Genomic DNA, 13077 nt, shown 5'->3' on the forward strand with positions numbered 1-13077 from the left:
CACCGCCTGTTAGGTGTCGTTTTTAAATTTCAAACCCACCAGGATTGTACTTTTATTAAAAATTCTTAATTTTCCATCCTCAGAGTCAAACAGATGACTACATTTTTAACACAATCATGTTCATCATCCAAAACACTCAGCAACTAATGAAAACACTTAAAAATCTTTGTTAAAAAAATCAATTCAATATACAGAATTCAATTTGTTTTACATTACATTTTTGTAGAAAAGGAGATTTCTGAAATTCTCTATGGAATTTACTTTGCACTCTGCTGCCTTTGGATAAAATGTTTAATTAATTTTTCTTTGTAATTTTCAATCTGTTCCTATTTTATTCAGAGGATAATTTGTGTTTCTTCCTCTGAATAATTTTACACCTATGAAGTCTCTTTTATATTAGCCAAGAAGACTCTAGCTTAGTAGTAAAAGTATTTGTCTAATATTTGGATCATAGTAAGCACAAATCCTGTAGCATTTATATTTTTGATAAAAGCTCTTCATATCCATTTTCTGTGTCACATTATTTTCAGCACTTAAAATATAGTCTGAAAAAGTGATGCTGTAAAAATGCTCAACAGATCTTGTCCCTGTGTGCATTCAGAGTCACATATGCTTAGTAAAGTGATAAAAATGTGAGTGTAGTGCTTCTCTTTTTTCCTGTCAGCTCTGCAGATTCAACACAACTAATAGAATGTTAGCTAGATTCTATTCCTTCTTATAAACCAACAGAATTGTTTACTTTACTTTTCAATTAGTTATACCTACACAAAACTATTTAAGGCAATGGAGTTGCACAGGTGTTTATGAGGTCATAATTTAGCCTGCAGATTTTTTTTTTTTTTTTAAGTTATGAGAATGTATGAAAAGGAAAAACCTGGCTTGATCTTAATTTCCAGGTTGAGTTTGAAAAGCTGTCAGTCTTTTTTTCTTGTGAACTGAGAACATTAGATATTGAAAGCAATGACATGCAAACATAAAATCCGATGATGCAATTTTTAGTGTCACTTTTCTGACTAGCATAAAAAACCTTGGTAGTTAAAACACACTACTGCATGTGGATAGATTGCACAAATATATTTTATTCAACAGCAAGTCTATCATTATCATGCAGATCTTTGCAGGAAGCTGGGAATGAATCTTGCTTTAACCTTATCAACAAAATCAACAGATTATATACTGTAAATTCTGTAGTCATGTATGTTTTTAATGGAAAATTATGGTAGGTCTTCAGTTCCCAAAGAACATTTCACAAGTGACATGCCCATTAACCAATGACCACATCTGTCTGCTGTATTTTAGGTGTATATCCCTGGAGTATCCAGGCACCATCAGACTCCTCCTATGGAAAAATATCTACAGAGAAGTGCTACTGCAAAGAAATGTGCAGAGTTTGGAATATGTACAACAAAATCTGTGGGATGGGAGGAAATTACAGCTGTAAAAAAAGAAGTGTGGGTGGGTATCTAACTGTATGGAGCCTGCAAATCCAACAGAAATCTCAGCTTCAAAGTAGAGCTGGGTGGGAAAAGATTTTCCCATCCTGTAAATATTTTGAGCTTGGACTTTTTTCCCTTTCCATATCAGGACAAAACAGATCTCTTGAAGGTTTTTTATTGGGAGAGGAGAGACCCACCACTCCCAGAATAGCCAATAGATTAGTGATTAGGGCAGGTTTGAAGGTGGTTCTCAATGGATAGGCTGGCACGGCAAAATAAATAAAACCCCTGCAGCAATGAGTGTCAGAGCCCAAGTCAACTGACTTGTGCTTGTGCTACAGTGCTAAAAATTCCAATGTAGTCATTCCTGCTTAGCCTGGGCTCTGAAACACAATGAGGGGGAGGATCTTAGAGCCCAGGCTCTGGCTCAAGTGGGAAAGAATACAGTTATTTTTAGCCCTATGGTGGGAACCTAAATCAGTTGATCTGGGCTCTGATGCTATAATGTCTCCTCTTGGAGTTATGGGCTCTCACCTGGGATGTGGGAGAGTAGGTGCAAGTCACTGTTCCACCTGATTCCGAGCAAGGCCTGGTTTTCCACCCACCAGGTGAGTGTCATAACACTGTGCTATTAGCTATTCTGGGGTGGAGTTTGCTCTCCAGTTTCTTCCCAGAACTTCCACTCTGGACGTAAGAAACCTTACTTGACAAATGTCTAGTTGAATCTGGTATCTTCCAATGAAAAATTTCAGTTTTGACAAATCGCTATTTTCTGATGAAAAACCATTTTGAAAAATGCCTGACCAGCGCTACTTCAAAGTCCTAAATCCTGGGACTTCCATATAGAGTGCCTACCCTTCATGCACCACCCAGTCCTCTCACAACAAACAACAATAATGAGCAGTTCAGCCACTATCTTGTTTTTGTAGTAGAGCCACAAAGGACTTACAGCTAGCATGAGCAATGCTCCAATTGACCACTTTTGACTGGGAAAACATCATATCAAATTGTTGATCCATGGTTGCATCTTTCAGAGTAACATTCAATCCACTAGTATGTACACTTGGTGCTTTAAAAAGGCCAATTCACAGGGTTGAAAACAATTATGAGTCAAATCATCATAAAGAAAAAATTTAAGCAGAAAAATGTGAATGATAATTGAAACTGTTTTAAGAACATTTGACTAGATACCCCAAAAGTCGCAATCCCACAGTTGAGAAAGAAAGCTATGCTGGTTAAAAAGCCAGCCTAGCATAGAGGGGAAATGAAAAACAGCTATACAATATATAAAGAAATGGAAAAAAGGGGAAGTGGATAGAAATAAATATCAGTTAGAAGGTAGGAAGTGTAGAATATTGGTAAGAGAAGAAATCTATGGCCAGCAGACATCCCAACAATGTTACTGATCAATCACTAGTTGGAAATGGTAGACTTGTCAATAATAATGCAAAATAAATAAATAAATAAAATAAAACAGAAGTGTTCAAGAAATACAGAATAGAAATATTCATAGGTCAAAAAGTAGATGTAGTCATAACGATGAAACACTTTCTACTCCAACAGTACCCATGAATGATGTTAAAAAGCAACAACTAAAGTTATATTTTAAATCAGCAGATTCAGGTAACTTACAATTTAGAAATCTGAACATGAGCTCCCAATGCAATGCTGTGGACAAACGGTAATTTAAAATAGGAATAGGGAGGATATAGAACCTCTGTATTTGGCACAGGTGCAACTGCTATTGGAATACCATGTCCAGCATTGGTGACCACTGAAAAACCGGAGATGGTTCAGAAAAATGCTACAAGAATGATTAAACGATTGGAAACCATACCTTATAGTGACAGACTCAAATAACTCAATCTTTTAGCTTAACATAAAGTTCAGGGCTGACTTGATCAGTCTTTAAGTACCTACATGGGAAATAGAAATGTGATAATAGAGGACCCTTTAATCTAGCAGAGAAAGTTATAACAAGAAACAAAGGCTGGAAGTTGAAGATAGATCACCTCAAACTAGAAATAAAGCACAAATTTGTAACAAAGAGGATAATTAACCATTGGAATATTTTACCAAGGGCTGTGATGGATTCTCCATTGCTGGAAATGTTAAAATCAAGATTGAATGTTTTTCTAGACGTGTACTCTCATTTGGACTCGCAATTATTGGACTTGCAACAGGAATTAAAATAGGGAAGTTCTATGCTCTGTGTTATACAGGAGGTCAGATTATATGATCACAATGGTTCCCTTCTGGCCTTAAAATCTATTAATCCATATAGGAGAGTCCACTTCCCTCAAATATGCGTATGTGACAACACATTTTGTTGAGAAATAGCGTAGGAAGCATTTCATGTAGCTTCTATCCCCTCCATAAGTTCTCTCCCTTCTGCAACACAGTGGTGGGAACAGCGGCTTCTAGACCTTAACTTATTAAAAGGGAGATTTTTTCAAAGGCACAAGTGGCAGTTAGGTGTCTGTCATTTGTGCATTTGAAGAATCTCCCCCACTACTCTTCACCAATTGTACTTAAAACATTAGGTTTTTCAAACAATGCAGTAAGTTAATTACAATGTAAAGCAAAGAAAAATATCAAATCCAAAACATTTCACATGAATAAAAAAAATGTAAAAAATTGCTATTAGAACAGAATCAGCTTTTTAAATGATCAAGTTTAACAACATAGTTAGGGTAACTGGATACATCCATATCCAAAACTTATAGCGTGCATTTAAGAACCCTAAAAGGAAGATAAAATTGGCCCTAACTGTATCTTGCCTGGCCTCCCCTAGTGGGTCCTAGTGCAGCCCCAACAATATGGCTTTCACTCTCCCAGTGGGCGTGCCTGGGTCAAAACATTTCAGTTTCCCTAGTAATCAAAGGAGCAAAGGAAGTACAGATCCTTGAATCTCTTGCCCAGGTACCAGTGTACCCTTTCCATGACTGCCTCCCATTTCTCCATTCTTCTTTTTCTGTTCCCTCACTTCCCTTACTCCAAGTAAAAGGGGAGAAAATTTTTATGATTACCCATCCCAAAAAATGTGCATTAAATGTCAGCTTGACCACTTCACTTGCACGTTGTATTTTTTTCCCTCGGCCTCTGTTATTTTTAATCGTTTATACTCTCTTGGGCAGGGACTATAACCTTTTATATGCAGTACAGGATTAAGACACATGCATTATAGGCTGCCAAACAACAGTATCTGCCCTGTAGTGATAGTATGAGAAAAAGAAAAAAAGGGGATCCCTGCATCCCTCAATATGTTTTTAAAAATAATTTTAATACAATCTGGGTCCATTCACACTGAAATGGATTAATCATAAGTGCATGGTTATAGCATTGTACATCCCTACAGGGCAGAGTTAAAGTTGTTTGGGTTCCCTAATTGTGCATTTCCATACCTTAAAATATTCTGATTTCTTTTACACTGAACCTTAATTTTGACTGTCCTGGGTTTATGCTCCTTGTTTTTGGAATAATTAACGTTTTTCAGATTTTTTTTTTAGGGGTCTTCAAGTCACCAGGGCCAGATGAAATACAAAGGAGTTGACTGAGGAGATATCTGAGCCAATAGCGATTATCTGAGAAAAGTCATAGAAGATCGGAGACATTCCAGAGGACTGGAAAAAGGCAAATATAGTGCCAACCTGTAAAAAGTAGAACTGACAAGTGATTTAAAAAATTCATCACGACTAATCACAATTTTAATCGCACTGTTGAACAATAATAGAATACCATTTATTTAAATATTTTGGATGTTTTTTGTATTTTCAAATGTATTGTTTTCTATTACAACACACAATACAAAGTGTACAGTGCTCACAATATTTTTATTACATTTGCACCATAAAAAAGACAAACAAAAGAAATAGTATTTCAATTCACCTCATACAAGTACTGTAGTGCAATCTCTATCATGAAAGTGCAACTTATAAAAATAGAATTATTATTATTACGCAACTCCTTTCACCTGAGAGAGCCTTATTTACCAGAGAGGGGACTCAACATGCGGCAGGGGAGGAGAGACTGGTGCAAGCAGGCTGAACTCGCCATTCCCTGTTCTCTAACTTTTTGTATTGGCGATCCCAGTTGGACTTAAAAAAATTTGTGACCCCCTCCACTAGAAAAAATTGTGACCCTCCTCCCTTGCTCCCCACCTTCAGCCCCCTTCGGGCTTTGGGGCTCAGGGCTTCAGCCCCCACCCTCCGATGACTCTCTCCCTGCTCAGAGCTATGCGATTAATGTGTTAATTTTGTTTTCAGTTAATCGCAGCTGTTAACTGTGATTAATTGACAGCCCTAATAAAAAGGGGAATAAGGACAACCAGGGAAATTACAGACCAGTCATCTTAACTCCAGCACCTAAAAAGATAATGGAGCAAATAATTAAGCAATCAGTTAGCAAACACCTAGAAGATAATAAGATAAGTAACAGTCAGCATCGATTTGTTAAGAACAAATTTTATCAAACAAACCTACTAGCTTTCTTTGACAGGGTAACAAGCCTTGTGGATGGGGGGAAGTGGTAGATGTGATATATCTTGACTTTAGTAAGCCTTTTGATACTGTCTCGCATGATCTTCTCAAACAAATTAGGAACACACAACCTAAATGGAGCTACTATAAGGTGGGTGCATAAATGGTTGAAAAACTGTTCCCAGAGAGTATTTATCAATGGTTCACAGTGAAGCTGGAAGGATATATCGAGTGGGGTCCCGCAAGAATCCGTTCAGGGCCCTGTTCAATATCTGCATCAATGATTTAGATAATGCCATAGACAGTATGTTTATAAAGTTTGAATGCTTTGGAGAATAGGATTGCAATCAAAATGATCTGGACAAACTGGAGAAATGGTATGAAGTTTAAACAGAATGAAATTCAATAAGGACAAATGCAAAGTATTCCACTTAGGAAGGAACAATCCGTTGCACACATACAAAATGGGAAATGATTGCCTAGGATAGAGTATTGCGGAAAGGGATCCGGGGGTCATAGTGGATCACAAGCTAGATAGGAGTCAACAATATAACACTGTTGGGAAAAGAAAAAAAAAAGCAAAGCAGCAAACATCATTCTAGGATGTATCAGCAGGAATGTTGTAAACAAGGCACAAGAAGTAATTCTTTCACTCTACTAAGTGCTGATTAGGCCTCAGCTGGAGTATTGCGTCCTGTTCTTGGCACCACATTTCAGGAATTATGTAGACAAATCGGAGAAAGTCCACAGACGAGCAACAAAAATGATTAAAGGTCTAGAAAACATGACCTATGAGGGAAGATTGAAAAAACTGGGTTTGTTTAGTCTAGAGAAGAGAAGACTGAGGAGAGACATGATAACAGTTTTCAAGTACATGAAAGGTTGTTACAAGGAGGAGGAAGAAAAATTGTTCTTGTTAAACTCTGAGGATAGGATAAGAAGCAATGGTCTTAAATTGCAGCAAGAGTGCTTTAGGTTGGACATTAGGAAACACTTCCTAACTGTCACGGTAGTTAAGCACTGAAATAAATTGCCAAGGAAGTTTGTGGAATCTCCATCATTGTGGATTTTTAAGATCAGGTTAGACAAACACCTGTCAGGGATGGTCTAGATAATACTTAGTTCGGTCATGAGTGCAGAGGACTGGACTAGATGACTTCTCGAGGCCCCTTCCAGTCCTACGATTTATATGTACTTCCACAACCGTAACTCCATCTTAATGTAGTTTTTTGTTTAGGAATATAAATAGTAAAAAACCCAAAAATGAAAAAACTCCCACACATTTAATTTCATAGCCCTTTTCTAACATGACTGTTTTTACAGATCTCACTCTATATAGCTACGTTTGTTCGTTTCGCAGATAGGCTTTATTTTTTAACCCAGAAATGTTTTGGACCACATGTAGTAGCCTTTAACTTTGGTCTCTGACCACAAAACAATCATGTTTAACTAAATACAGCTGCACTATCATTTAGGTTGTATCTGAGAAAAATAGCTTAATTTGCTTATTAACTGGTTAAATTAAATTATAAGAAAAGATTCCTTTTATAAACAGTTGAAAAATTACAGTACAGGTACATTTATGTACTTTGGGAGAAAAGAGTGAAAATACAAATGGTTGCACAGTCTGATAACTACAATATGCATAATTCATTACTGCTTCTAGAGATAAATATTTTATGCTTATGTAGCTAGTAAAGTATATTTATAATGTCTTATATGGTAGTACATTGAACTTTGAATATTGCTACTGAATCCGTGGTCTGTTATTGTTATTTTCATTACTCAGAAAGTGCCAGATGACACGAATTAAATGAATATATTTAATCTTTCATTCTGAATTATGACACATTATGTGTGCTCAAATTGAACAAACAAGTGCAACTATTATAGTCTTAAAATTGGAAATCCCTCTCTTACCACTTAAAGACTTGGCACATATGATACAGGTTTCTTTTGGATCATTTCTGAAGTGTTAAAAATATTTCTAAAGCTGTTCACAGTGCTCAGCATTAAATCTGCTTGAAGAGAGCAATCAAGATTTAGAGAGAACTATATCAGATTACATTTTTCCCTACTCAAACAAGGGTTATCACAAGTGGTTAAATTAGAAGCTTTTTTTGCTCACAGAAGAAAAATAAATTATTTTGCTCATTAAAAATAAAAGGTTGGAGCACACAGTACAAGTACTCTAGTAAAACCCGGTGCTATTTCATCATATTTATTTTAACCTCTCTCTCTTCTGTTTTAACAACTTCAGAAGTACCCATCAATCCTATCAGTTATTGACAAAAAGTAGAGCTATTTAGGTTAGTAGAAATACTAATAATCTTCCCCCAAGCCATTTCTAATGCCTTATTTTGTAAATTTATGTGATAAAGAACAGAAGAGGAACAAAAATCTTATTAACTTTGAGATTAAACTTTCAGATTCATTCCTGAGTCAAGAAATTTTAAATTCTCATATAACAGGTAAATAACTCCAGGTGTTCATTGTTTTCCGTTAAAAAAAACCACACACATACTTTATTATTAGAAATTTTATTTAAAAAATCCCAAAATGAACTTGTACTTAATACTGAAAAGGAACTCTCAACTTCCCCAAGCAATAACCAAGAGCAGGCTCTCTCCTAACATATTTTCTTTGGAGGGCTGTGATTTTAATTATAAGTTCTTGTATCAAATGAAGATTCCCAAGGGTTTGCACGAACTCACCTGTATTGTTGGATGTAGAAACATTCTTTCTGAGCACAGAAAGGAGCAGCCATAGTTGTGCAATACATACTTCTACCATCCACATAAAATTAAACAAATCACTTCCTGCACTCTCCAATTGTGCAAACTATTTTTTCCAATTATTATGATGCTTCATATCCTTATCTTCTTTATATCCTTACCCTCATATCAAACATTTTTTAACTTTATTTTTTTAATAAAAACAAGTAGAAATAACAAGAACTTATTAAATCATTGAGTACATATCCCCACGTACGCAGAATTATTTTCTACAATATAGTTTCTAATGCTTTGTATTCTGAAGTTCATTTTTAAGTGCTTGACGTGACAGGGTTTTCACTACTGGGAAATATACTGTATCTTGCTATTAGAATCCTCCCATTTACTACTGGGAAATATACTGTATCTTGCTGTTAGAATCCCACCATTCCTGCTACATAAAAACTTCTTTTTTAAATCCCCAAACAACTAGTTACACTCTTATTATGCCACTGTATGAAATTATGTAATTCCCATCTTTCAGTTTTTTTCCCCTTTAGACCCTGTGTATATTTGTATTTCCCACTCTTCGTCATCTGGAATCTTCATACCCATGTTTAAAATCCCCATTGTAATACATCATGGCCAATGCACAGTTTGGTTTATTCAAGGATAGCAGAAGGCCATATGGCTAATGCACCGATCTTGTATTGCAAACAGTCCTCAAGTCAAGTGTGGAAAAGTAAATGGACCTATCTGGAAAATGTCAGAATAGGTCACTTGATTTTATTTTAAAGTTCTGCATTAGTTACCCTGCTATTATATATCTCTATCTATATTTCACCTTGTCCAAAAAACAGATTAGTGAGGATTTATAATAATGAAATCCAAATGCTCACTGATACCAGTTAACAATATACTAGCCCTGTTTGAGATTATTAATTTGAGATATCAAGAGATACTTACAAAAATGAAGTCATCACAATTAATTTTTTTTAAAAGAACTCTGGTCACAGATTTTCTATTAAATGTCAAGTATATCATATCCTTGTCACCAGCAATATAATGAATGTTTTTGGGGTTTTTTGTTTTATGGGAGGAAAAAAAAGTAAGTATTCCATTGCAGAGCAAAAGGACAACACTTCTGTCTCTTTCTGAGATTGGTATAGTTCTTGACAGGTTCAAGTCAGTTTGCTTTTGACCTCATGACCCAGTATTGAACATTTTAGCAAAGTCCTTGTTAATTTAAGAACAGAAAGTAAAACTACGCTGACAAAATATTAGCAAGAAATATATTTTCATAAGTTATTTTGTAATTTTACAACGAAAAGGAAAATAGCATTTAAATAGGGGTATCATTCCCTAACTGATGAAGTTTTAAGTTTTTAAAACAACATATAGAACTGAGAAATCTTTTAAAAGCATGTAGATTCAATTTAACAAAGCTGAATGCTTTAAAGATTTCTAAGGTAATCATAACTAGCACTTTACAAAACAAAAACAAACATCAGTGATCCTGCCTCAAAGCTTTAACAAACAAGTTACTTTAGGATCCAAACTTATTACTGTACTTGATCACACGTGTACTACTAGGAGTACATAGTTTACAAGGAGCCATATTAGCTCCACTTTTGAAAAGAATTAATATTTGAATAGTTGATTGTATTCATGCCTCACATAAATTGGATTTTTGTGGTGTTTAGATGAAAGTGTATCAAATGCAGTCTGTCCATTTAGGTTATGGTAAACAGGTAAGCTACCATGTGGATTTTTGATTGGTGACTAGAGAACAAAAAACCTAATTCAGAAAAATGTATAGAAAATGGGGTTTGCAAGGTGGGAATATGGCCCTCGTGTTACATAAATTCACAAAAAATGTGTAATAAATACACATTTATGGTCCTCTTAGCCTTTCATGGATGCTGGTAGTATTGGTGTATATTTTAGATGGTTTATTGGTTAGTTGTACCAGAACAAAAAAAACCCTGGTATTCTGCAGTAGAGTGTATTCATATGCATTAACAAAAACAAACTGAAGAAGAGCACTGTTTATATTTTCTTGCTCTCAAAATTCTTATGTTATTTTCATGCTTCTTAGAATGCTAATAGACATTAATCACTCTCCTTAACCAAGGTTCAAACCAGATATAAGCATAGCAATTTTACACTGTTTTACAGCACTCATTAACATAACTGAAAAAAATCAAGGTTTATTAATAAAATATATTCTACTATGCTAGTCGAAGTATTTTACACTAAAATATAAATTTGAAAGAAATAACTTTTCAGAGGAAAAAAGGTGATGTTAAATTGTTCTGAGACGGAGCCTGCCTCTGCTTACAGAGCCAATGTGAAGATGAGCAGTTATGGTTGCCTTTTATTACTTTCTTCAAAATTTTACTTAAAAAAAACCTTGTCTAGCTCCTTTCCACCCATCTTTTAAAAAGTTTAAGACAAGTTTATTTTTAATTTAATTTTTTAAAATATTATTAAAAATATATAATTAAATTAAATAAATTAAATTAAAATATATTAAAATAACTTTTTAAGAGCCCTCTTCTTCTACCCCCATTAGTGGCAACTCCAATGAAAATTACTTCAGTAGGTAACAATGCTTTTTTTTTTTTTTTGTTTCTTAGTTTTTGAATGGTCCAAAGATTTTCAGAAAGGAATATCTGAAATCATATTTACAGACTACAATTTCCAAAATACATACCTCTGAATGCACTGACATCCCCATAATGTACTTGGAGCACAAAATATTTGCTACCTGTTTCTCCTCCAACTTGGAATCCAACACCTTAAAATAAAGAAGTTAGAGTGATAGAAACAATAAGTAAGGTATATTTTAAACAGATTGTCATTTGTAACACTATCTAAAAGTCTAAGACTGAATGTTTAGACTGGCACTAGAGAAAGAGGAAAGTTTCATTTTAAGATTTCAGTGAAAACACTACTGGTCATAGAAAAGACAAAATAAATAAAATATCTCAAGTGTCACTAAACGTAAACTCCTGATACTTATCGGTCTGAGTCACAGTCATCAATGATGAGTGACGACTGATTTAGGCAAATAATTCCCTTTTTCCAGGAAGCTGAGTGCATATTTGGTAGGATTATAAAACAAGATGATGCACATGTTGTTTATTATCCACAAAGGATCCTATATAATGAATGCTTATTTTCATTTCCCATTTTAACAGCTAAGGATGCAAATTGCTTTTAATCAGCTTTATGCATAAAACACTAAGATTAGAAATACGCAAACTTAATTTTCCACCTCAAAATGTTCAACACAGCAAAAATAGTTATTTTCATGAAAGTTGTCAAAATGTGCCAGTTTCCAAGTAAAACAACAATTGGGTGACAAATTATCAATAGATATTACAGAGGAACTTGAAAGAATGAACACAAATTAAAGAGAACCAGCATCAGTGATAAGGATCTTTCTACATCTGTCCAACAATGAAAATACTTCGAGAGAAGAAGAAAAAGCAATCTCTGCCTATTCAGCCTGTGAATCCCACTAGATTAATAACTGCCAGTGGCAAAGCTTCTTTGTGAAGAGGGCTGTAGAATCTCTATGCACAATCACAGTATCCATAAGAAAAAAAATAAGGAAAGAAAGGAAGACTGGTAACTCATCTGAACATCTGCAGTTTTGAGTGGTTTAGAGACTGCAACAAATTGCCAGCTGGGATTTGGCATGTACTTGAGCACTTCGGCTCCCTGGATTGTACAGCTTTGGTGAATTCAAGCTACAATTCACTTTTTTTTCATCCAAGTGAGTATGCTCAGAGCTCAATTAATGTCCCTGCTAATTAATATACAAGCAGATTTCTAAAAAAGAAAGCCTGGGGTATTCTGTACAGTTCATGGCTATGAGAAATGGAGCTAAAGGATAAAGGGGAAAGGTGACTCATTTTAAAGGGGATGCAATAAAATAAAGATAGCCTCCAACTCAAGCTACACTTTCTATAGATTGTAAATGTATTTCCAGTACATTCCAGAGGCTGTCCTGGAATATAGAGAGCAATATAGAGTTTTACACAGAGTACCACACTGAAAATCTGATTGGATTCATCCAAAGGACAATTTCATATAAAAATGCAGGCAAATATGTGCTCTCCAACTGTTTCAGAACATCAAACTGTGAAACAGATTGTTTACAGAAAGCCTTTGCAGATGTGCAAGTTCCCAGACCCAAAATACATGACAAAATTGGAAAAAATATATTTAGATGGAAGCCTCTGTACATCTTCTAACGGTAACCAGATAGTTTCTCTCTCTTTTGGGGGCTTATCTTAAATATACCTGCCCTATTGAATGGCTTATAAACAGGATCCATTACCTACATAAGCAGTTGTGTCTCTTGTAATGAGATAGAACTGGCATTTTAAGTTGGGAAAGTTTAATCAAAATCTTCCCCTACCTTCTCCACTTAATCCA

General features: G+C 35.0%; 1 protein-coding gene across 3 annotated transcripts in view; it reads right to left on the bottom strand.

Annotated features, from left to right (window-relative positions):
• The window catches only part of PAM (peptidylglycine alpha-amidating monooxygenase), a 218229-nt gene that overhangs the window by 92400 nt on the left and 112752 nt on the right, over nucleotides 1–13077 (bottom strand). For all 3 annotated transcript variants that reach the window (XM_067569136.1, XM_067569135.1, XM_067569134.1), the window contains exon 7: nucleotides 11345–11428. In XM_067569136.1, coding sequence (XP_067425237.1) covers nucleotides 11345–11428 — 84 coding nt within the window. The remainder of the gene's footprint in view (nucleotides 1–11344; nucleotides 11429–13077) is intronic.

This window comes from Emydura macquarii, unplaced genomic scaffold (assembly GCF_026122565.2).
Source record: "Emydura macquarii macquarii isolate MOO-44397 ecotype Brisbane River unplaced genomic scaffold, CSIRO-AGI_Emac_v2 contig_2897, whole genome shotgun sequence".
Classification (NCBI taxonomy): Eukaryota; Metazoa; Chordata; order Testudines; family Chelidae; genus Emydura; species Emydura macquarii.